Source organism: Marmota monax, unplaced genomic scaffold (assembly GCF_021218885.2).
Source record: "Marmota monax isolate L192 unplaced genomic scaffold, Marmota_monax_Labrador192_F-V1.1 WCK01_AAM20220418_F8-fsc00412, whole genome shotgun sequence".
Lineage (NCBI taxonomy): Eukaryota > Metazoa > Chordata > Mammalia > Rodentia > Sciuridae > Marmota > Marmota monax.
Window position 1 is genome coordinate 92,740 of NW_026693360.1, and position 27,098 is coordinate 119,837.

Consider the following 27,098-nt stretch of genomic DNA (forward strand, 5'->3'; position numbering starts at 1 on the left):
CAAATTTTTTATTCCAGTTATGCTTGAGACCAAAAGCATGTGAAGGTGAGAAACCACTCCTTATTCCTCTTTTGTAATTATAATCCTTTGTACTAAACACTGTGTAATTCAGAATTTTGTAATACATTAATCTATAGAAAAAGCACTTTAAAGGTTTAAAATAGTGATTGCAGTTTTGCTTTCTTCATCCTGCACCTATTAAGACCCTGACTACCTCTTTCATCAAAGAGCCAAGTGTTGATGTGATCCATAATGGTGGAACTATTCTCCAATTACACTGGTTAGATCAGCAACACTGTGCAGTGGCATCTTTTATTCTCTGTCCAAATGAAGATGGGATTATATTTAAACACAGGAAATTTTAGAGTACACTTGACCTTCAGCTTTATATCTTTCAACATAATTGAACAAAAGAAATGCTTTCTCACTCTGCTCTTAATGGCAGATGCTCTGTTATGGAGGATGGATGCTTTATTCCCATTAATAATATGACCACACTGAACTGAGGATGGAGATATCTGTACCATGTTTACATTTCAATTTCAAACTTGTACAGGATTTTCCTTCTATTTTCTCCAGGTAATCAAAGGACCCTTCCATTTTGAAGCATGCTTCAGCTTGATGGAACAATCATACAAGTTTTCCAGTCTATTGTATTCCTCATTTTAGGGAATGGAATAGAGTCATGCTTAGAAGAGAAGATAACAAAAATGAAATATATGTATATGTTTATTTATGGTCCACAACATAGGAGAGCTGTAAAAAGTGAAAAAGTGTATTAGTAATCTTTTATACCTGCATTTCCCAAATGAATGAGAATGAACTGATAAAAGCAATATGTTGTTATAAGAAGGTAGCATTATGTTTATGTGAATTTGTCTGTGCCTTCTAGGGATGAACATCAGAGAGATGTCTGTAATTAAATAGAATTTGGACAAGGTTTCAATAGAAACCAGTCCTATTATGATCCATTAATGGATGGATGCACTAGTCTGTGTGAAGCTGTGAAGGGGGACAGGCAACCCTTAGCATCCCCGTGTGATGCAATCAGAACTGACAAAGATATGCAGGTACACAGTGAGGACGTTGACAGCACAGCATTTTTAATCTGTATCTATAGAAAACATTTATATAAGCTCTCTAATAGAGGGATTATAGAAATACATTTATTATATAATAGTGTACTTTAGTGTACTTACTGTGAAAATAGCACATTTATTTAGAGAGGGATTTTATGCCCAAAGTTCTTGTTGATGTTTTGAAATATATCCATCTCCTTCTTTTGCAGTAATTGTTACCAAGAAAAGCAAATGTACCAACTATTTTCCATGATTCCTTATCAAAAGTCTTCTCCTTTTGATTGATATTTCCCAGTCATCTAGAATGTTCACATCAGTAAAAGAGTCTAGAAAAACGTGAGAGTTTTTATATTGTGAAGTGTCTACATCTGCCTGCATTCGTGTCTCGTGCACATGGCCTGCCGCTCAATTCTCCATGTTCCTTCCTCATAAGTACAGTGACATATGGTGCACTCGTCGGTCTTCACTTCTCTGCCAGCTGGAATGACAGCAGTTTCTGCAAAGCAGTTTGGACCTGAAATGCAGAAGAACATTTTATACTAAGTGTGTGCATAAATATATGATCAATATAATTAGGTAATTAGCATTATAATATATATTTTATTCACTCTTTTTTATGAAGGATAGTGGGAAAGTCAGAACTTCAGTAAAATGAAGTACTTACTCTCCCTTTTTCATCTGAAATGAAACCAATGCATTTAAAATTTTATGAGTGATAATGCTGTGGTTTTCATTATCAGTCTATTCCATTTTGAGACCTTATGTATTGTCATATTTGCAATCATAGATTTAATTCATGCTAAGTAATTATAGGAAAAGCATTCTCATTAACCAAGACCTTCGGAGAACCAGTCATATTCCTCTTGACATTTTTTAGCAGAGCTCAAAGAATAAAACATCTTTAAGTAGCATAAATCCATCATACTTTCCATATCTCCTGGAGCAGGTTTTCAAACTTCATCAGACTTTTCGTCACCTGGAAGACTATACAAATGCTGGTTGCAGGTCCCACCCAAGATTTTCTGACTCCCCAGGATTGGGATGGGGCCCCAAAATTTGCTTTGATAAGTTCCTTAGTTGATGTGGCTGCTGTTTTGGGGGGATCACACTGTGAGAAGCCCCTCCTTAGCATGCTCCAGGGGTATATCTTCAACAATCTTCCATAAGAACTGAGGATCTCTGTAATTCAATTAACATTGATTATAACCTTGTCAAGCAATAAAGACGTCACAGCCACATTTCACTCTATAAGAAAGTCAAATATGTGAAGAAAATGAGTATTAGAACAATTTCCAATGTGAATTGGAACTAATTTTAAAAATCACTGGCTTTATGTTATCGTTCATACACCTACAACTGCTCTGCCTCCAAAACCCTCTCTAAAATTCCAACATAAGTAATCACTAACAAAGGCTCCAACTTAGAACTTTAACAATTTGTGAGATGGTTGGTGGAAGAAGACCCTCATCGTTGTACAAAATACATGTATGAAGATGTGAATTTGGTGTCAACATATCTTATATACAGAGATATGATAAATTGTGGTATAAAGGTATATTAAGAATTATTATGCAAAAAATAATAATGAGAGCTCGTGCAAAAATTAATTAATTTTTTAAAAAAAAATTTCATTCTCCAAATTTCTTTGCTTCTAAAGTCTTTGAGGATGTGCTCACAACCAAAACATGTTTAATTATAATGGGTAAAATCATCAAAGAGATAAAAAGATTCATCTGCGAAAATTTTAAAATTAATCCAAAAAAAGTGCTAGAGTAAAAATCAGCCCTTTTACACTTCCAAACTGTCTAAGTCACACTTTCTTGTAGCTATCTTTCAAATTAGCTCCAGAATGCTGTGCTTAGGACAAACACATAGGTGCACATGGCCCCTTTCTCCCTCCCTTGACTTGTTTTCTTCTTGTCTCCTATGGAGACACTGCTGGTAAAGTTCTGCCTGTGATCTCTTCTCTTCTCTTCTCCCTCAGACACCTTGAAGCTTTACAGTCATTCATTTGGAAATGACTCAACATTCTTTTTTGAGCTCAGGTTTTGTGCTTCCAGAGGAAAGCTGTCTGCACTGCGTGCTGATACCGGGTTGACCAAGCCTAGGCCTTGTGTCTTTTCAAGCTGACATCTGATGAGCTTTATTTACATTAAAGACAACCAATTCATAAATTTTGGTAAACTGTAATACTATTTAAACTCAAGACCCCTCCCTACCCAGTTGCCCTGGCATGATGTCCTGATACTCCCTGAACACAATCCTCTTCTGGCCACCCATACACTTCAGCACCACTTTCCTTGGCGTAGAATGAGTCTTCCTCTGCTATGTGAGATAAAAGACAGTGCCACAGTGGTCATTTAGGTGGGAACAACCTTGTGAAAGTGTTCCTAATTTGGTCATACTGTCTCTGCACAATTCCTGAGCTGCTATGAATTTTACAGTAGGCCTGAGCTCTCTGAAATGCTTTTTTCTTTCTGTTTACCATCTTTCTTTGCAGAGTTTGAGGACACAATCTGCTTCCAATTCAGCATAATATATCGCAGTGTGCTTTCCACACAGAAGGCACACCATAATTGCCCAGGAAACCTGTATCCTTAAATTATTTACAGGTTTTAAATCAATTTGGATTACTTTATTTTAAATCCATTTGGATTAAAAACCTGGTCCTGCCACTTAATAGTTAAGTAAGTGTGGACTAAATAATGTTTTGTACTTCATGCCAAAGAATCTTATGAAATAATATACCTCTCATACGCTTTTGAAAACTCCAACAAATATCCTTTTCTGAATTATTTTTTCTATGCCAGTGTTAGTAGTCACTTCTAAAGGTTTTTGGTGATTTATTAGTTTATTTTTAATATCACTGATGGGTTTTGGTCTTTATTTTTCAATGTTTTGCAACCAACTGCAATTTTTGTTCTTTTTGGTGTTCAAATTACCTAAAATTTGGCTAGAGAACTTCAAACCAGTTGTTGTATCTTTTGACATGCTTCTTTGGTCAATAGAAGCATCTTTAATTTCTGAACCAACATGACAATTTTAGCTCATATTTCCTAAATCTAAAATTAGCACTTTTTCCAAGGGACCCTGATTCCTTTTAGTGGAGAATATATTCAGACATAAGACCTGAATATTGTATGCACTCATTGTACTGATCAGACACTGTTTGCAGGCCCTCTTCAGAGATGGGCACAGATAGAAATGTACATAAGAAATTTTAAAATTGTGATTTCATAATAAATAGTTCAAAAATTTTTCTTAGATTATATATATGTATGTATATACATATATATATATATTTCTTTTATAATGAAACACTAAATTTATCAGTTTTACTTATTTAATTTATCTGATAGGTTTTAATTCCACATATATTTCTTTTTCTTTTCTTTCCTTTTTAAGCCTGGCTCTTGCTGTATAGCTGAGACCACCAGCAGGTCACCATGCTATCTTGTGTGACTCCTTTGACAGAAATTCTCCTTTATTAAAATCATTGACTAAGGTGGAAGTCCCGCCCCTGGCCTCCCATGAGGACTTATGAAACACAAAGGAGTTGGGAACTGCTGGATGTGGGTGGACCACCCAAGCACTGTCAGGTTGCAGCTCTAAGGCCAGGCACAAGAAGAAGAAATAAAAAAATTATTAAATATTCACATATTCAAATACTACAGTTACTTTTAGCCTATGGTTCACATAAAGCAATTTTAAAATTATATCAAAATATTATTATTAATTAATAATGAATACATTTTCTTTGCAATTCTTACAATATATTTTGTTTAAAAGTCACACCTGTAAACTCATACACTTGGGAGGCTGAGGCAGGAGGATCACAAAGTTCAAGGCCAGCCTCAGCAATTTAGCAAGATTCTAAATAGCTTAGCAAGACCCTGTCTCAAAATGAAACATAAAAATATCTAGGAATGCAGAGGAGTGGCGAAGTATTCCTGGGTTAAATATCCAACTGGAAAAATAAATAAAGTCACTCAATTCCTCTCAGTATAGTCATGTTATCAATAACATACTGTTAGTTACATTTGCTTCCATGTGTCCACTCTACCCATTACTACTCTGTCACCTCCCACCTCTGGCCTGTATAGTCAATATTTTCATCAATTTCTAATGTATTCTCCTAGTGTGACAACTGGTTTTTAAAAAATAAGAAACTTTTTTTTCCTCAAAATGCAGGATCTTCTTAACAATTACATACTTTACTTTTATTCTTCCTTAAGGACTTGTCCCAGCTGATCATTTCATGTTAGAATGGAGACCCTCATTGTTTATGGCCCCACATGCGCATTTATCATTATTCAAAATGAGTTCTACTGCTGGGCAATTTGAAATTGGTCCCACATATCCATGAAGTGCATATACGTTTAGTGTGTTTTTTTAATCATCTGCTTCAGGCAAGAAGAGATACACAAATTGGCGGGAACTTAGTGAAAAATATATTCATGAAGAAAACCAAAAAGCCAACAAAAATATCAAATGTTTAAATAGTAATTAAAATACACAAACCTAGAGGCAGAACACAAGTGACATTCTGTTTCATATAGGAAACTTTCTATTTCACACACTTTTAATTATAGTTTTATATAAATTCCTCTCATGACAAATCATGCTAAATGAATCATGAGGAGAAACACTGATTCTGAACCTTCCTTGTCACAGCTTCCATGCTGATTGCACCCAAAGGTACTATAAACATTTGAAATGTCAGATGTTAAAAATAAAAAAAGAGTAACTCTTGATAAGAATTTTACAATGATATGGTTAATTAAATTCTCACAGGTGTTCAATATTAACCAGATTCATTAGCCCCTTTTTCTAAAACCTCATAGAATTGCCCAGGCTGATTATGTTGGAAAAACATGTGAACATGCCTTTGTCTCATGCGGTGTCAGTGAGGAAGAGGAGGGGTAACAAGTACTTCACATATGGTATTTAAATGTGAACCACTGTGGTTGGGTGTGTGCCCCAAGTGTTCATGTGCTGGAAGCTTGGTCCTCAGTGTGACAACATGAAGAATGACTTAAGAGGAACTTAAGTCACTGCAGGTGTGTCTTTGGAAGGGATTAAGGTTGTTCTGGGGAGACCCCTAAGAGCTAGTGGTTTAAAAGGCTGAGCCTCATCCTGAATAGACCTTCTGGCTTCCTGTCTGGTGATGTGATGGATCTTTCTCCCTCTTTCATGGGGTCCCACTATTGCAATGCCATCCATCATTTGGTTCTCACATGGACAAACTGGTGCTGGTGCCATGCCCTTAAACTTCTATACCTGAAGCTAAATAAACCTCTACTTAAAAAAAGAAGTACCCTGTCTCAAATATTTCATTATAGCAACAAAAAAGGATTAATAAATGAACTGTTAAAGAATTTATGAAGTAAGCTGTCTTCATCTAAAACGACCTCAGCTCAAGTAGAGGATTTTTCAGGTAATTTTTAATTAAAAATATCTGCCATTTTACCATTTTTTCCTACTTCAAATATTTAGTTTATGACACAGCTGAGGTTATTCTTCTTGTATTTTATAAATTCTTTTGAATCAAGGCCATATAAATTGTTTTATAAGTTATAAAATTTTAATATAAATTTAGAATTCCACAACAGATTCCAATTACTGACATTTTCTAAAGTTTTCTTCTTAGAAGCAGAATTCCTGTAAATTAACCAAATTGTAAGACTGTTTCAACCAACTCCCTCTGAATATTTGGTGACACAGAAACATACGACACACACAAAGTTAATTTTATGAAATAGTTCACGAAAAAGCTTTGATTTTGAAATTGTAGAATTAAATCAAACCAGGAAGTTGCAAAGGTAGTAGAGAGGAAACTCATGCACTCTTTAGTCTCCCCCCAAAGTTAGATCTTCCATAATTATAAGAACAATATAAAAAGAGAAACTGATGAGATATGATATACAGGTATACATCTACGTTATTTTCCCACATTTTGTGTTATCAGGACCAAAATCAAGACACAGAACTGTCCCATCACCAGAGTACTCCCTCATGCCACCCTTTAAGTTGTTTGTATCTTCCTTCCTTCCCCAACAGAACCATTTATGTATTTTTCATATCTACAGTTGTGCCATTAAAAGAACATTATAGAAATGAACTCATGCAGTAGTTTGGACTTTAAGACTGGCTTTTGAAGTTCAGCATAATGCTGTTGAGATCCACCTATATGTTAGGCATAAACAGTTCATTCTTTCTTTATAAGTGATGTTCCAAGGTGTTATGGTTTGGATGTGGTGTCCCCCAAAAGCTCACATGAGACAATGATAGAAGGTTGGTAGGTGAAATAATTGGTTTATAGCCTTAACCTAATCAGCAAATTAATCCCTAGTGAGATTAACTGAGTGGTAACTGGAGGCAGGTGGGGTGGGGCTGGAGGGAGTGGTTCATTGGGGGTGTGGCTATGGGATATATATATATGTGTATCTAGCAGGTGGAGACCTCTCTCTCTCCTTCCTGATCATCATGTGAGCTGCTTCCCTCCACCACACTCTTTTGCCATGATGTTCAGCCTCAACTCAAGCCCTGAAGAATGAAGCCAGCAATCTAGGGACTCAGACCACTGAAACCATGAGCCCCCAAATAAACTTTTTAACCTCTACAATTTTTCTCACCAAATCTTTTAGCACAGTGACACAAAAGCTGACTAAAATGCAAGGTGTGGATATAACACAGTTTAACCACTCATAAAGCAGAACACTTTTCTCCAGTTTGGAGCTTGTTATGAATAAAGCTACTATAAAGATTCCTGTATAGGCTTTGTGTAAACAGTTTTACTGTCTGAGGGGGATACCTCCGAGCAATTGCTGGATTGTATGGTAGTTGTATGTTTAGTTTTATAAGAAATTAATAAACTGGAGAGCCTTTAAAATCTACAGTCCAACCAGGGATACAGTTTATGCACATACTTATCAGCATTTGGCCTTGTTACTATACTTTTAAATTTTTTGTCCTAGAAATTGAACTCAGGGACACTTTACCAATGAGCCACATCCTCAACCCTTTTAGTTTTTTACTTTGAGACAGGGTCTCACTAAGTTGCTTAGGGCATTGTTAAATTGCTGAGTCTGGCCTTCAACTTGTGATCCTCCTCTCTCAGCCTCCTAAGCCACTGGGATTACAAGCATGAGCCACTATGCCCAGCTTTGCTTAGCCATTCTGATAGATGTGTAGTAATATCTCACATTTTTAGTTTGTTATTTCTCTACTGGCTGGTAATTATCATCATCTCATGTGTATATTTGCCATTTTAAAGCTTCATTTGTTAAAGGTCTCTTCATGTGTTGAGCCTGTTTTTTAGTTGGCTTATTTAGGTGTTTTATTTTTTTTTAGTGTTGAATTTGGAATATTCTTTTTATATTCTATGTACTATTCCATTGTCAGGCAGATGACTTGCAAATATTTTCTCCTGTTTTTTTTAGCTTGCCTTCTAACATTTTAAGAGGGAGTTTTTCAGAGCAAATGTTTTATATTTTAACATATCAATTTTCTTTTTTATAGGTCACACCTTTGATTGTCCTAAGAAAATCATCAAGAGCTCTATGCCCTAAAGATTTTCTCCTATGTTATCTCATAAAAATGTTATAGTTTTATGGTTTACATTTAAGCCCATGATCCATTTTAAGACAATTTTTGCATAAGGAATGAGGTTTATGTTGAGATTTTTGTGTGTGTATGTTTATGGATATTCAATTATCCCAGCACCATTTGTTGAAAGTTTATCCTTTTATTTTCTTCTGCTTATTTTGGATTTAATTTAATTTCACCTTCTTTTCCTAGTTTCCTAAAGTAGAAGCTTTGATTATTTATTTTAGATTTCTTCTTTTCTAATATATGCATTTAATGCTATTAATTTCCTGAGCACTGCTTTCTCTCATACCACAAGTTCTGATAAAGTGTTTTCATTTTCATTTAGTTTTTAATATTAAAATTTCCTTGAGATTTCTTCTGGATCCATGTGTTATTTATAAATGTGCTCTTAAATCTCCAAGTATTTAGGGATTTCTCTACTATCTTTCTGTTTTCAGTCTAATACTATTATAGACTGAGAGTAGATAGTATATGATTTTCATTCTTTTAAATATGTTGTGGTGTGTTTTATGGTCCAGAATTTGTTCTTTCTTAGTGAATGTTCCATGCAATCTTGAGAAAAATGTTTATTCTGCTATTGTTAGATGAAGAACTCAATGGATGTAGTACTATCCAGTAGAATGCTGTTGCTCTTCAAGTCAACTATGTCCTCCAATTTTCTACCTGCTAGATATGAAAAAGGAGTACTATAGCATCCAAAGTATAATGATGGATTCATTTATTTAGTTTTGTATTTCTGTCATATTTTGCCTCATACAGTTTGATTTTCTAATTGGAGACAAATACATGTTGAAGATGTATTTTTCTTTCTGGAGAGCTGACCCCTTTATCATTATATAACCTCTCTGTTAGCCTGCTATCGTATAATATCCCTGATAACCCTGTAAATGTACGTAACAAATTTATGGCAACCACTACAATTTTTTTAAGAAGGAAGGATAACAGATATGCTAAGGAAATAGAAAAAAAAGGAACCATTTTTTTAATTAAAACAGCAAAAGCAGAAATAGAATGGAAGACAAAAATAGAAACTAAGAATGAAGGTAATGAATAGAAAATTGTAACAAATATGATCGATATTGACAAAACTACATTAATAATCACTTTGAATGTCAATGATCTAAATACACCAAGTAAAATAAAAGAGTTTTTCAGAGTAGATCACAAAACAGTGCACAACTATTTGTTGAATATAAAAAAACCACTTCGTGGATTAAATACACACATAAATTTAAAATAAAGAAATAGAGAAAGTTGTACCATGCTAACACTAATCAAAAAAAAAAAAAGATCCAGTTGTAGTGGCACATACCTATAATCCTAGCTTCTTGGGAGGCTAAGGCAGGAGGATCACATGTTTGAAGCCTTCCTAGGTAACTCAGTGAGTCCCTGTCTCAAAAATAAAATAAAAATGACTAGGGGTGTGTGGAGAGTGGTGACAGGAACCTGGTCTCTGATTCCCTCATGGTTGCGTTTGTACTGGGAGCTAACTCTGCAAAAGTGCAGGTCAGGGGGCCCTCAACTGCTATGGTAACACTGGCCAGGGGAGGCTATGTGCCAAGGTGCACAGCTCTGACAATTGGAATCTTGGATTCAGATGCCCACTCCTGGGGTAGAGAATTCTGGGTATAACAAGATGATCTCATGTCTCGAAAGTTTCACCTTGCCTTCAGACTGCCTGCTCCATTAAAACTTTCTAACAAATAACCTTTTAATGACAAACCCTATATAATAAACGCGCTGAGCTAGCACTGGTAAGCCTCACCAAGGCTTTGCTGAACCTGGCCCACCTTTTTCTCTATGTGTGTCTGTTTGTCTTTTCTTCATCCCCTCATTACCCATCTGGTTCCTGAATTAACAGCCCAGGCCTGAGGTCTTGGCAGGGGTGTATCTCAGTGGTAGAATGCCCCTGGGTTCAATTTCCAGTACTGGGGGGTGGACGTGGGGCAGAAAATAAGAAAGTCTATATGCAAGCAGAAGTAGTTGTATTAATTTCAGACAGAGTGGATGACTAAAAATCTTGGGGAAAATATCACTTCCAATTACTCGGTAAACTACCTAAGAGAATACTGATATATGAAAGTAGATTGTGCTACTATAATCACTCAATGACAAATGAACTTCTATACATTTAACTTCATTAGTAAGTAGGGCAATGGAGGAAAAAAAATAATTTTAACCATAATTATAAAATTTGTTTCATATTTATGCATTTATGTTTTATATTTATATAAGGCAGAACAATTTCAACATATGGAAAATTACATTTAGAGAAAATAAGCATTTGTCAAGTCACATGGCTAATAATTGCTGATACATTACATTATATTATATTAATTTGGCTTGGCTACAATTAAAGTACACATTGGGTAAAAAAATGGCTAATTTCAAAATAATTATAGCATATAATATTTTTTTTCCTAAGGGACACTTGATAAATGTTGCTAAAATGATGTTTTCTGTGCTGATCTGAATTTAGGACAGAGGGTTCACAATTGGGAAGGTTGTTCACCTGGATCACATAAGTATGTGAACCCCACTCACTACAGTGATGATACACAGGGGTTTGGTTTGAATGCTGGTCTCCCCTCAAAATCCCTATGTTGAAACTTAACAATGTACTAGTATTAAGAGAGAAGGTTTTTGGATGTGATTAGATCACAAGGAATTAAATCATGAGAAGTCCTAACAGATGAGAATAGCAATCTTATTAGAGGCTTTGAGGGAGGCATTCATCTTCTTTGCCGCTACCTCTTTCTTAATGTGAGGACACAAGCAGAAGATGCCATCATGTAACAGGCCCTTTCCAAATGCAGAAACTGCTAATCCCTGGTCTTGGACTCTACAGCCTCCAGAACTGTGATGTAATAAGTTTCTGATTTTCATAAATCTCCCTTTTTGTCATATTATAGCAGCACAAATGGACAAACACACATGGTATCAGAATGACTTGAAATTCTTCACACAGTTAACACAGGCTTTGATCTGGATGGACATGGACAAGAAGAAGCTGCTTTTCATCCCTTTAAGACCCTCCACAGTCTGTCCCTGAAATGGAGAGTCTGTCATGCCCCACTGTTGCCATAGATACCAGCACAATCTAGACCAGAATAGGTGTGTTAACTTAAGGTGTGCTGAACTGAAGACAAATCAAGCTGGAACCTCCTGGGAGATTTGGATTTGGACATCCTTCTCAGCTGCTCCTGTATATCCAACAAAACTGCCTTTCACAGTGACAGTCCTTGGAACCCTCCATTGATTGGCATCCTCTAGGGGCAGAAGTCACAGTGACATCATGGTTTCACTGCAGGGTCTACTACTGCTTACAGCACAGGGCAAGAGCTCAGTGTACGTAAAACTGAGTTAAAATTTTAGAATTAGACAATTAATTGACACACTGAAATAAACTACAATGGCTGTATTGATGAGCAAGTTGCCAGTATGTTTTAGACTTGTACCACAAGGAATGGTGCATCACAGAAGACAGAGTGTTAATGAGAAAAGACACAAGCACATGCTTGAGGTCATATCGCTTTCACTTCCATCCAGAACTGAACACTGAGGATGTCCCCACATCCCAGAAGGACAGAGCTATGGAGCAGAAATCCATCCAGTTCAGGAGCCCAGCAGGGACAGCATTCATTGGTGGCTGCACATTTTATTTTAGGAACTAGATTATTGGTAATCTTTCTTTTGGAGCCATGAAATTAGAATAAAAACAATTATTAAGTATACAGAACTTCCCATACCTGTTGAAGTAGCTACGTTTTCTCTATCTTACTGTAAATCATGTTGCTCAGCAGAACCCTAACTCCCAAGTATGAAATTCCCCACCTGTTATTTATAGAGAGGAAGTAACAGGTGTTGCATTTCAATTTCCCTTTTGTAAAATTGATTTAATTTTTAAAATAAATGACAGTGGAATGCATTACAATTCTTATTAAACATATACAGCACAATTTTTCATATCTTTGTATATAAAGTATGTTCACACTAATTCATGTCTTCATACATGTCCATCACATTCCACCATCATTGCTAACCCCCTGCCCCCTCTGTTCACCTCCCACCCCATACCCCCCCTCCCTGCCCCACTATGAATCAGTCACCTTATATCAGAGAAAACATTCAGCATTTGTCTTTTGGGGATTGGCTAACTTCACTTAGCATTATCTTCCACCCATTTACCTGCAAAAGCCATAATTTTATTCTCTTTTGTTGCTGAGTAAAATTCCATTGTGTATATATGCTACATTTTTTTTATCCATTCCTCTACTGAAGGGCATTTAGTAGGTCCCACAGTTTAGCTATTGTGAATAGTGCTGCTATAAAAATTGTTGTGGCTGTGTCCCTGTAGTATGCTGTTTTTAAGTCCTTTGGGTATAGACTGAGGAGAGGGATAGCTGGATCAAATAGTGGTTCCATTCCCAGATTTCCAAGGAATCTCCATACTGCTTTCCATTTGGTTGCACCAACTTGCAGTCCCACCAGCAATGTATGAGTATACCTTTTTCTCCACATCCTCACCAACACTTATTGTTGTTTGTCTTCATAATAGCTGCCATTCTGATTAGAGTGAGATGAAATCTTAGAGTAGTTTTGATTTGCATTTCTCTAATTGCTAGAGATAATAAACATTTTTTTTTCATATATTTGTTGATTGATTGTATATCCTCTTCTGAGAATTGTCTGTTCAGGTCCTTGGCCCATTTATTGATTGGGTTATTTGTTTTTTTGGTGCTTAGCTTTTTGAGTTCTTTATATATCCTACAGATTAGAGCTTTAATTGATGTGTGAGAAGCAAAAATTTTCTCCCAAGATGAAGGCACTTTATTCATCTCAGATTGTTTCTTTTGCTGAGAGGAAATTTTTTAGTTTGAGTCCATCCCATTTATTAATTTCTTGGTTTTAATTCTACGCTAAGCCCCTGGCTAACATCATTATAAATGGAGAAAAAATGAAGGCATTCCGTCTAAAAACTGGAATAAGACAGAGATACCCTCTTTCTCCACTTCTATTTAACATAGTTCTTGAAACACTGGCCACAGCAATTAGATGAAAAAAAAATTAAAGGGATACATATAGGAAAAGAAGAACTCAAATTGGCACTATTTGCTGCTGATATGATTCTATATCTAGAAAACCCAAAAAGCTCCACCAGAAAACTTCTAGAACTAGTAAATGAATTCAGCAAAGTAGCAGAATATGAAATCAACAGCCATAAATCAAAGGCATTTCTGTATATCAGTGACAAATCTTCTGAGAGGGACATGAGGAAAACTACCCCATTTACGATAGCCTCAAAAAATAAAATAAAATACTTGGGAATCAACTTAATGAAAGAGGTGAAAGATCTATAAAATGAAAACTACAGAACCCCAAAGAAAGAAATCAAAGAAGATCTTAGAAGATGGAAAGATCTACATTACTCTTGGATAGGCAAAATTAATATTGTCAAAATGACCATACTACCAAAAGCACTATACATATTTAATGCAATTCTGATCAAAATCCCAATGACATTCCTCATAGAAACAGAAAAAACAATCATGAAATTCATCTGAAAAAATAAGAGACCCAGAATATCTAAAGAAATCCTTAGAAGGAAGAGTGAAGCAGGTAGCATCACTATACCAGAGCTTAAACTATACTACAGAGCAATAATAACAAAAACAGCATGTTATTGGCACCAAAACAGACTGGTAGATTAGGGCCTACTAATCTACTACTAGACCAATGGTACAGTATAGAGGACACAGAGACTAGCCCACAAAATTACAATTATCTTACATTAGACAAAGGTGCGAAAAACCTGCATTGGAGAAAAGAGAGCCTCTTCAACAAATGGTGCTGGGAAAACTGGAAATCCATATGCAACAAAATGAAATTAAACCCCTATCTCTCACCATGCACAAAACTCAAAGTGGATCAAGGACCTAGGAATTAAACCAGAGACCCTGCATCTAATAGAAGAAAAAGTAGGCCCTAATCTCAATTTCCCTTTTATATACTTGGAGTATTTTAGATTCACAGGGCATTGGTCTCAAAAGGAGAGGAAAGACATTTTCTAATATGCCTTTACATCTTTATTTTAAGGGAAATTAAGAAATTAAAAGTACGTGTGTCTGCACACCTATGTGTTCATGTTTACATATCTGTCTCTCTGGTAAGAATCTAGTACAAAATTACTTTTAAACCAGAACAGATAAAATGAGAAAAAACAAAACAAAACAAAGGACTCCAAAATAGGCATGAAAATGAAGCAAATTTATATCTGTAGGAGAAATAATCTTCATCAAAAGAAAACATCTGTCAGTTAGAAAACCACCCTGCCAGATCAGCATTCTCTCCAGGTGGTTCCCAGGGAGTATGGTAAAAGGAGCCTGTTTTTCGTAGTTCACCTTTCCTTACAGCCTCTAGAACCTACTGCATAGCTCCTTAGTCACTCTACTCCAATCTTGTCAAGTTGCTCTTCAAAGTGAGTCGTGTCACTGACCCAGCCAGCTCCATTTTGTCTCTTTCAACTCCATTTGCCTTTTAATAAAATGTCTGTTTCTTTCCCTTCTGAGTAACTTTCTTCTCCAGTTACCTTGTATTCCAATAACTACAGGCTTGGTTAATAAGCATCTTTATGACACGGGACCAAATCTACCTATACGCAACGGAAGGCCTAGCAAAACAAATCACCCATGATGGATGAGATTACTCCTCTATGCAACACAAGTCCTGAGGCTGCCCCCCACCCTTAAGCAGAAGCATTCATCTCATGGGAACCAAATTGCTTCCCTCCACAAGCAATAAGCACCTCTGGAGTCACCTCACAGAACAAGAACTGAGATAATGAACAAGTCCTGACCAGGATGACCTACTTTGTTAGCTATGCAAACCTCCCACCCACAGAAACAAGTCCCCAATCCTTGCCTTTATTCCCCTCTTCTATAAAACACCAGTTTCTGTCAGTCCTTTGAAGACAGGGCTTTGGTCACTGTAACCCTACATCTGTTCATCCTTGTGTTTTGCCATGCAGATTTAAGCTCCTTTCCTGTCTCTCAACACTGCTGGTCTCTTTGATTAGCACTCTGGGATGAGTCAGGTCTGTTGGGACTACAGGAGTTGGGCCTTCGCTCAAGAACTCAGGTAATGATATAATTTATCACATGCCACCCAATCTCTGCCAAAATTCAAGAAATAAAATGCATCTTCATTTTTAGGGGCTAATGCATTCACATGCTCTGAATTCTTATAAAATATAAGTATGTCCCACTCAGGGGAATGGTGAGAAATATTTTCCAAAATTCCTACTTCAATATGGCAGAAGATATCCTGTTTTAAAAAAAAAGAAGTCCCCACTGTAGAGTATATTTGGGACAGGTTTCATTAAACGCCAGAAATGAGGGTTCTTGAGATCTTTTCAGAACTTTAACTATGCTGACATGTACTGGGAACATCAGTAAAAGGGCTGGAGTGGAAATATTTTCTAAATTTATTTGATTATGAAAGCTTTTATTCACAAATAATTGTTAGCATCTGAGGAAAATTCATATTTTATAAAATGAGTCAATAAATTATGAATGAAGTGTGTGAGTGACCCCTTTGTATGGTCTATGCAGAGCTAAGAGGCACACACTGAGGGCATGTACGCACTGGTTCATGAGCAAGTAATGGGTCTGCTCACCCAGCTTACAGTGCTCATGACCAAAGTGCCAACACATGCATGAAACCACTACAAGATCAAGGGACGGAATAATACCAGGACCTAAAAAGCCACTTGTGCCCTGATCCTGGCCTAGCTTCTAAGGCAACAGAATGAGTCTGCCTACTTTTGCTATCCCTGAAAATAAGATTCATAATGTATATACACCTCTTTGAGATGGGCTTCTTGTCCTCAATATCTTGTTTATGAGATTCATTCAGATTGTTGAATCTATTGTTGATCTCATTCTTAGCACTGTATGGCCCTCCATTTTATCAATGTTCTACTATTTATTTACTACTTTTTATATATACTTACTTCTAATATTGTTAGATATTTCCTGCCAAATATCTATCAATAATAGAAAGCTGCTGGACACTGTGGCACACACTTATAATCCCAGCAACTCAGGAGACTGAGACAGGAGGGTTGAAAGTTTGAGGCCAGCCTCAGCAACTTAGCAAGACCTTGTCTCAAAATAAAATCTAAAAAGGGCTGGGGAAGTAGCTCAGTGTTACAGCACACCTGGGTTCAATTTACAGTACCAAAAGTAAATAAATAAATGAATAAATAGTAGAAAACTACAGTAGTTTGGAAGTAACTTTTATAAGGAATTATTTATGAGACAAAAAAGTCTACTATAAATATACACATCCTTGGTATGAACGAACACCCACATCTCAGGAATGGAATAATTGCTTGATACTATGCTTTTAGCTGTAGTATAAACTGATAAATATTTTCTGGAGGTGCTTGCAACAAATTGATACCCAGAATCAGTGTCTGAGAATTACAGTTAATTCACATCCTTCATTTGGTATTGTCAGTTTTTAATTGTTATATTTTATGGGTCATGGCAGGTGTGCAACAGTATTGATTGGTGGTTTTAATTGCATTTCCCTGATGACTAATTGTTTGGGTATTCTCATTCAACATGGGTCTTTTTACATCTTAAATACTGAAAGGATTTGTATTGATAACACTTAACCCTGAACTGTGAAGACTTTCTTATTCATTTACAAGAATCTCATATACCCTGAATAAGTCCTTTGATGGATGATTGCAAACAAAACTTCCATATATAATCACTGCATTATCATCTCTCCTTTTAGTTCGTTCCAATGTTTCCCTACCTATTTTAAAAGGGCATTAAAGCTATTAGGTACATATATTCAATTGAGTTGTGTCTTCTGGTTCAGTGGAGCCTGGTATCTTTTGATTCCTGATGCTTCTTGCCTTCAAATCCACTGTTTCTCCAGCTACCTTCCATTGGTGAGAGTGTGCATGGTCCAACCTTGTCTCTTTAAAAAAAAAAAAATTTAGTTGTAGTTGGACACAATACCTTTATTTTATTTATTTACTTTTATGTGGTGTCAAGGATTGAACCCAGGCCCTTGCCCGTGTGATTCGAGCACTCTACCTCTGAGCCACAACTCCATCCTTGTCTCTTTTTTACATTCAACAGTTTTCTACCCTCAAGTTTAAACCTCTCTTGAAAACAGTATGTAGAGTTCCAACAATTGTGTTTGAAAATCTTTTTTCTTTTAATTTTAATGTAATGAGAAATACATTTGCCTTACATCTACAGCCTTATTACTGATTTTGCATTTGATCCATCTGTGCTTGTTCCTTTTTCCTCCTTTTCTGCCTTCTTATGAACTTTTTATATTCTTTTTCCCCATATTAGTTTGTTCTTTTCTTATTCATTTTTTTTTTGTTTTGTTTTGGGAGTGACTGAAAATATTCTTGATTGCCTTCATTGGTGAAATTTAACTTTGATGGTCATAGAGGTCTAGATGGTGTTGACAGGGCCCATTTCAAATTAGAACTCCCCAAATCATTTTTTTCCTCCAGCTGTTTCCTGACAATATGCTGGTTAAGCTGTATTTTCCACCCTAGATTCCCAGTGGCCATAATCTTGTGTTGAGAATGCAAGCCGAAAGGGCCCCAAAGTCCCTGCTTGGGAACAGGAGGACCCAACAAAAGTTGGAGAACCAGAATCTTAACATATCTCTGGGCACAGCCTGGCTGAACCTACATATGTAGATTTCCTGGCTTTTGTTCCTGTCAATTGTAATGTTTCTGTATGAGTTGTATGAGTTCTTTTCCCAGTTTTGGCCAAACCAGGATTATATCCTGTTATAATTTCGATGTGAGGTGTCCCCGCAAAACTCACATGTGAGACAATGCAAGAGGGATCAGAGGAGAAGTGATTGGGTTATAGCCTTAGCATAATCAGTTAATTAATCGCTGATGGGATTAACTGAGTGGTAACTGGAGGCGAGTGGGGTGTGGCTGGAGAAAGTGGTTCATTGGAGGTATGGCTATGGGGCATATATTTGAATCTGTACAGTGGAGTCTCTCTCTCTCTCTACTTTCTGATCACTATGTGACCTACTTCTCTCTGCCACACTCTTCCACCATGATATCCTGCCTCACCTTGAGCTCCAAGGAATGGAGTCTTCTGTCTGTGAACGGACCTCTGAAACCGTGAGCCCTCTAATAAACTTTTCCTCTCCTAAAATTGTTCTGGTCAGATCTTTCAGTTGCAGCAACAAAATAGCTTACTAAAACACATTCATTTTTTTTTTCCTTTTTATATTATTTTCTCTTATTTTTGATGCCCAAGAACCCTGCATAAGAAATAAAATCAAGAATTAATAAATGGGATGGTATCACACTGAAAAGCTTTTTCACAGCAAAGGAAACAATCAAGAACATGAACTGAGATCCTACAGGATGGGAAAAAATTATCATACATATCTCAGGTGAGGATTAATTTCCAGGATTTACAAAGAACTCAAAAAACTTAACACCAGAAAAACAAATACCCAATTGATAAATGGGTAAAGGAACTGAAAAAACAATTCATAGAAGAAGTAATACTAATGGTCAACAAATATATGAAAAAATGTTCAACATCTTTAGCAATTATAGAAATGCATGTTAAAACTACACTGAGATTCCAACTTACTCCATTCAGAATGGCAATTATCAAGAATAAAAGTAGCAGGGCTGGAGCTGTGACTCAGCAGTAGAGCTCTTGCCTGCCATGTGTGAGATACTAGGTTCGATTTTCAGCACCACATATAAATAAATAAAGGTCTATCAATAACTAAACTATATATATATATATATATATATATATATATATATATATATATATATATATGAAGTCTGCAACTAAAGTCTAAAGAAAAATAAATTGACCTGGAATTTATACATAAAAAAAGAATAAAAGTAGCAATAAATGTTGGTAAGGATGTGGAAAGAAAGGTATTGTCATACATTGCTAGTGGGACTGGAAAGCAGTATGGAGATTTCTTAGAAAACTTAGAATGGAACCACCATTTGACTCATATCCAACTCCTCAGCATATACCCAAGGGACTTAAAATCATCACACTAAGTAATGCTGCCACATCAATGTTTATAGCAGCTCAATTAACAATAGCTATGCTCTGGAACCAACCCAGGTGCCCTTCAACAGATGAATGGATAAAGAAAATGTGGTATATATACATAATGGAATATATATGAAATAAGAATAAAATAATGGCATTTGCTGGTAAATAAATGGAACTGGAGACTATCATGCTAAGTGAAATAAGCCAATCTCAAAAAACCCAAAGGCCAAATTGTGTCTCTGATTTATGGATGCTAACCTAAAACAAGGGAGGTTGGGTAGGGGAGTAACAGAAATCCATTGGATTAGACAAAGGAAAATGTAGGGAAGAGGGGAGAGGAATAGGATAAACAGTAGAATTGATCAGACATAACTTTTCTAGCCTTGTATTTGAATACACAACCAGGGTAACTCCACATCATGTACAACCACAAGAGTAGGATCCTAAATAGAATAAGTCATATTCAACTTCTATGTGTGTATAATTTGCCAAAATACATTCTACTATTATATGTAACTAAAAAGAACAAATAAAAAAAATAAACAGGCTTTGAGAAAACAGTCCTCAGAAGGGGGAAACCCTGGATTAAGGCTTTTCCAAAGCATCTAGATTGACTATACTGAAATGCCCAAAATAGGACGCCTAAAATATTTGTCGTTACTTTTATTTAACTAATTTGGTAGAAGCCTTTCCCCTATCCAGCACCACTGCCCAAAATGTGACCAAGGTCTTATTGGAATCTATAATCCCTTGATTTGGTTTGATTAAAAAATATAGATTCAGATAATGGAAGCCACTATACTGCAACCATTATTAAAGAACTCATGAAAATCTGAATGTCAAATGGGACTCTCCGCTCCTTAGCACTCTCCTTCCTCAGGAAAGGTGGAAAGAATGAACTAAACTATAGAAACAAATTGTGAAGCTAATATTGAGAAAAAACACTCCCCTGGACCAAGTGGCCCCCATTGTTCTCCTTTGAATTAGAATAGCTCTCTGCAATCTATAAAAAGAGGAGGACACTCCCACTTTGTGGAGCACCAATTTGGACCCACTTCTCTGTGGAGGAGCCTTTGTCCCTGTATCTCTCTGTTCTGTCCTTTAAATAAAACTCTTTTCTTGGGTGTTCACTCTTCAACACTGGGGGGACAGGAATTGGCCCTGATTCTCAACACTGGTATCATCTCTGGAAGTTCCACTGAGATCATCAACAAGGTAAGCTCCTTCACAAGCATCCCACATCTTTCTGAGGTGTGCCTTTGGGTCTTTATTTCTTTCTGGAGGACAATAATGGGCACCCATCAGCTGCTTCTATGCAGTTAGTGTGATCCACCATTCTTTGAGACTTAGATGACAGAATTCATGGCTTAAAAGGCTCCTAATCACCTGTCCTGAAGGTCATAATGCCAAAGCCATTATTCACTATCCTATGCAGGCTCAGAGCGCTTCTGGTGTGAGTACACAGTGTTTCTAATCCCAGTCTGCTTTTGGATGTGTAGAGATGGACAAAGGGTTGAGATAGACAAAGGGCCACTTCCCAATGAATCTCAAAAGTTTCTCCCTGACTCCTCTCCTGACTGTCCCTATGGGGTATCCTGTGGTGACTGGTAGATCAAGTGGCACTGAGCTAAAGCCCCAGGTAACACAAGTAGCCTCCAAAAGAGCCATACTGAAATCTTCCATGCTCACTCCTCCCCAACAGCTCCCTCCCCTCACCAACCTCAACTAGCAGTTGAGAAAGGGACACTTTACATGGAATGGTTCATAAAGAAACGCCTGGTTTCCCTTTGTTCATGTATTAAGCCTTTACTAGCCTGTATGGATTCTCCCCATTGTTGCTTCTGTGCTCCACAAGCTTCTTTGGCTCAAAAGGGAGACATTTTCAATTCAATCCTTCCATAAACTCCTCCAGAAAAGGCCTGTTAAGTGTGTAACGACCACTAGGTGTCCTCCTTACTCTCCAGAGATTCCTTTAGCTCAGAGCAGGGAAATGTACACCATCAAAGGTTTTTGTTTTTTGTTTTTTTTCCCCCAAAGGTTATCACATTTGGAAGTTTATAGTGGCAGGAGAAGGTTAGTCATGCCTCTAAGTCTGAATTCTCCCAGGTCTTTGGCTTGGGGCAAGCAAAGACCCTCACATTCTGCCATGATGCCAGCAACAGAGCTGGCAGAATCATGTGGTGAGAAATGAGTTTGCTGGACCTTTAGAAGCTCATAGGGAGAAGTCCCTAGTGAAATGGACAATTTTCTCTGGCTCAGGCACCCGAGTTCTGTTTTTTTCTTACTCAGATGAAGGTTTGTTCTCAATACTTATGCCAGGTTCACCACTAGCCTGCATACAGAAAAACTGGGATAAGTCTGACCCACGGACACTCAAGAAAAAGTCTCATTTTCTTCTGCTGCCAGGCCTGGGAAATGACCTAATAATCACAGTAGGAAAAAGATGTCTCTTAATTTTCTGCATCCAACCTAGCCTAATTACCAACTGGGGGCAAAAAAAAAAAAAAAAAAAAAAAAAACTGGTCTCTGGAGGAAACATAGATTATAGGACTACACCTTAAGAGACTGATTTTACAAAAGGAAAAAAAAAATATTAAAATGCCCTATACATGAAGTTTTACATCTCAAGCTCAAAACAGTAGCTTCCCTTATTTAGCTTCTGCAAGATCTCTCTTCAAGGCTTGCATTTAAAATGTAAATGACAGAGGCTTACAGAGCATGCTAGAGTTGAAAGGCTTGCAGAGAACCAGTTGAGACCAAAAGGGATAAAAAGCATCACTTTTAAATTCAAGCTGCTTGTGGCACCTAAATAGCTGACTATCTTATCTTCTCTTGCAGTCTACCATGCATCTTCCTAAACACTACAGCACAGGGAGGAAAGATGGAATGATCTCCTATATACAAATTTTGTTTTCCTCGAGATTCTTTACCTGAGTCCTTCAGGGCTCTCAACATTCTTTAGATATCTGAACTGACTCTAATCTGAGCTAAAAAGGGAACTTTGATCTGATAAAGACGTTTTGCATGCACTTTTACTATAGTAATTACTGCCATGCCATGTTTTTAGAATTCTTGTTATTTTAAAATTCTGTATCTTTGAGCTCATGATTTTATGGTGAATTCACATTTGATCCTGCATGCCTAAATTAATATATTTTACTGATTAGTCTTATTCTATATAACTATAGAGGCTTTACACTCGTTTTTGTTCAGAGGCCAATTTTCAAGGGCTTTGTTCTCAAACACACTGGAAAAATCTCCTTTTACAGAATCCTAAGGACATAGACATGATGATGTTGGGAATAAATCTGATAGCTATTGAGGACAAGAGGCCACCCGAACCTTTGATTTCAGTGTCCACCATGGCTGTCAGACTTTATATTTAGCATTTCCAACTATACAGGCCCACCCTCTATGTAAGTCATAATGTAAAAGCCTGATAGAATCTATTTAAATTTCTAACAAGTGAAATCTAATGGAGGCTTCAATAAACATCTGTAGCATTGCCTCCTTACTGTGGAGATCTACCTACAAATATATCTACTAAATATCTGCTAAGTATAAAATCAGGTACTCTTAACTTATTAAATTCCATAAGGTAATATATTTAAACATGTGCGTTTTCATAAATGGGTAAATGAAAAAATTTGAGATTGCTTTGTGTCTGTGTCTTCACTAAAACAAGGTTGCTAAGAGTTAAGATTCTATCAGGTATAATTTAGAAAAAGAGGTTTCAATTGAACTTCAATTAAATTACTATAAGAACATAAAAGTATTTCATCTTATTAAGAAATTTTATAAGGGTTGTTTCAGAAAGTGAATTTTTAAAAAAGGTCAACAACTAGTAAAGATATATAAGAAGGTTCTAGGTATGAAAATATATTTTAGTATAGAAAGAAGAAGGATAAGGGAAATGTTTCTGATGAGAAAGTATACGGTAAAGTAAAAAGTTGTAAAATTTCTAGTTTACAGAAGATTTATGAAGGGCAAATTTCAAAAAGTTTGTGTGTAACTAAGTTGGTAGCACAATCAGTTAAAGTTATTCAAGGCTCTTTCCTAAGATCAAATATTAATGTACTGATATAAACCAACATTTAATCCTCTATGGGCTGAAGTAACAAATATTTCTTAAAACATTACTCTGCTCTTATCTAGCAAGATAATCTTTTGAGTCTGTTAAGTTTTATTATTTAGAGAAACTAGTCTTAAAGGAATTAGGATTTGTACAACTCTAGTTAAACAACAACTGTTATTTTAGAGTATTATACTACATGACTGATTCTAAATTTTTCTTTAAAAGGTAAACTTGTTAATATAAGAATATCAGCGCAATTATGGTACTGTTACTGTCTTCTTTGTCTTATCTTCCAAGTATATAAATATTTAAAAATATAACATTTAAAAGAACAGTTTACCAAGGTGGTGTTATTCAAACTAAGGTTTATAGTCAAGATTTGGGATTATTAAAAAAAAAAAAAAGTTTCTTAGTTCATAGCTATTCTACAAACTAAATATGTTTTTGCTCTTGTTAATTTAATTTTATATTCTTCTTATAAACTGTATAACCATTATCTGTTAGTGCCTTACGTAAGTATAATATCTAATATAACAACCTAAATTAATTTGAGATAATTGGTCATCATCTATAGGACAGACAGGATGTAAGGCTAACTTCTAGTACTAATACAGGCCCCAATTAGATAGAAGGGGTAAATAACACTAAAGTTATAGATATTAAAGGTAAAACTTAGTACTTTTACTTTAAGACTGGTGAAACTGGCTTGCTGGATGTTTAAGACCAAAGCTTGGAGACTAAAGTTAAAGAAATAAAGGGCCAAGAAAGAAAATAGCCAATATTTGGCTCTTGCCCTCTGAGTCAGCTGAACTCAGAAAACAAGGGGACTTTCCTAATGGCTTTGCAACACTAGGTCACATGACCTCCTAATCAGGGGAATTTATGAGACCCTAGAGAATAGAAAGCCAACCAGTGCACATGCTGCAAAGAGGAGGGTCATTGGAGAAGGGAGATATCCCTAATACTTCCAAGGGAAGCCACATTGTCAAGGAGACTCTGACCCATCCTGGCAGATGGCACTAAAAGAGTTAAGAGGCTGCTCTCAAGTTCCCAAGAGTGACCTCCTGAGGGAACTCAGCTGACTTTTAAAAATAGTTAGGAACAAGGTCAAATTTAACCAGCTTGATCTTAAAAACCTAACAAAACAAGTTATAACCAAAGTACAGATATACCTGGGCATTTAAAAGGAAAGACAATAATTCTTTTAATGTAACTTAAGATGTACACTATGTTAGTCCCACCAAAAGTAAGACTTGAGACTATAAAACAGACTATCAAAGTCAATAGTCAATTTAAGGTCTATAAATCTTCCTAACCTCCTTCACAGGTAGGCTTGATCTGTGTTTGCTAGAATGATTATCTATCCCTAAGTAACAGAAAAATAAAGGGATCTCTACTAACCAGAGGTCATACCAATAAAAAATATTTTACAAAAATCAGATGTCATTAGATTTCTTTCAGGGCATCTGTGACATTATAAAAACTAAGTGTTGTGTTTACATTCCTGATAACTCTGACAATGCAACTAATGTCATTAAAGATTTACATTCCCAAATAGAGGTTAGGTCCTTCCTTATCGGCCTTGTCATGGGAACAACTTCTTAGCTCTTGCACCTCCTGGTGAAAAATTACTGGTTTCTAACATCATCATGATATTCATTGACATTTTCCAGATGCTACAACATTTATTTTGTATTAATCACATTCTAGTATTCTTATCTTTTTGTTTCTTTCATAGAAGCACCCCGCAAAATGACTTTACAGCTGTCGCTTCTAAGCACCCACCTCCCAGATGACTTTACAATTTCAAACCAGACTTTTGCCACAAACCCCTCAACTAACCCGAAACATTCCTAAAAGGGAAACCCAAACTGCTTGCCTCATCTTGCCTTGCCCCCTCTTGGCTCAATGAAGCCAGAGCAATCATCATATCATAGTTTTCCCTACAGCAGTAGGGGTTCCTTTTGGGATGGGGGGGGGGGTTGAGGAGGGTGATGGGAGGATAGTCAGTGTAGGTAATGAATAATCAGGTGGATCAGGAAGGTGGGGGCTGGTTTGAAAGAAAAGGAAATAAAATATTCATACCTTCAGGACACTTCCCCTGGTCCAACATATTGCCAAGGTTACGTGCCTCCAGAGGATTGTTCCTCCCTGCAAGGAGTTATTAGTGAGAAACCCTGGGTGACTCCCTTCCTGCCTGTACCCTTGAGCAGCTTCATTCCCGCCTTGGATCACTCCACCTTTGGGCTTAGGTAGGCAGGATAGGAGAAGAAGGCATGAGATCAAAGGAAATCTAAAATCTACAAAAAGGGAAGAATGCCCCTACCTCCTCTGACACCAACATGGACCTTCTCCTCTGTGGAGGAGCCTCTGTCCCTTTCTCTCCTTAAATAACTTTTTGCTCTTTCCTTGGCATTTCAGGGTTGTTCAACCTTCAACACTGTGGGTACGTAAATTGGCCTTGATTCTCAATATAAGTATCACCATTCCTGCTTGGCTAGACCTCAGACCTGATGGGCATGAGTTCTATTATATCGCTCTTTCAGGAAAACCCAGCTTGGAGGAAATAACTCTTGCAATCCCCTGTTATTGTTGTTCCCAGAATTAAGGGTCTAAGGCCTTAATTAATTAATTAAGCCCCCAAAGACCATCTGACTTCCTTCCTTTGGAACCAATTATACTTCATGCCTCTCTAGGTGGGGGGTGGGGTGGACGAGTGGCCTTCTTGGGCAAGATATCTGGATGCAAAGAAAGCCAGTCCTTTGAAGAGATATCTAATCAAACAGCCCTCACTATAGCTGAGCCTGTGACTGGTGGTATTGTGGAGGGCCATTACTTGAGAACTTACCCACCAACTGGAGTGGAACTTGTACTTTGGTTCAATTGGCTATTCCTTTCACCCTGGCACTTCTCAGATCAAATCAATGCCAGTTCCTGAGGAAGGAGAGGGATGTCTCCTCCCCAGGGTCCTTGAACATCATATTTACATGGATTCACCTGGAATTCTTCTAGGGGTTCCTAATGAGTTCAAAGTCAGGAATCAGCGGCAGGTTTTGAATCAATTTTTCCTTGGTGGTCTATGGTAAATCAAAATATACACTGGATTAATTATATTAATTATAATTAACAAAGGATTATTAATTATACCAGAGGCATTCTCAAGGGAATTATAGAAAAAATGTTACTAATATAATGATATAGAAAGAATCAATCGCATCTATTATTATACCATTA

At 36.6% G+C, this 27,098-nt stretch overlaps 1 protein-coding gene across 1 annotated transcript in view; it reads right to left on the reverse strand.

Annotated features, from left to right (window-relative positions):
* Positions 1-713: 713 nt before the first annotated feature.
* Vwc2 (von Willebrand factor C domain containing 2) overlaps positions 714-27,098 on the reverse strand; it is a 155,448-nt gene continuing 129,063 nt past the window's right edge. Inside the window, exon 3 of the mRNA XM_046456895.1 lies at positions 714-1,593. Coding sequence (XP_046312851.1) covers positions 1,442-1,593 — 152 coding nt within the window. The 3' untranslated portion in view covers positions 714-1,441. The remainder of the gene's footprint in view (positions 1,594-27,098) is intronic.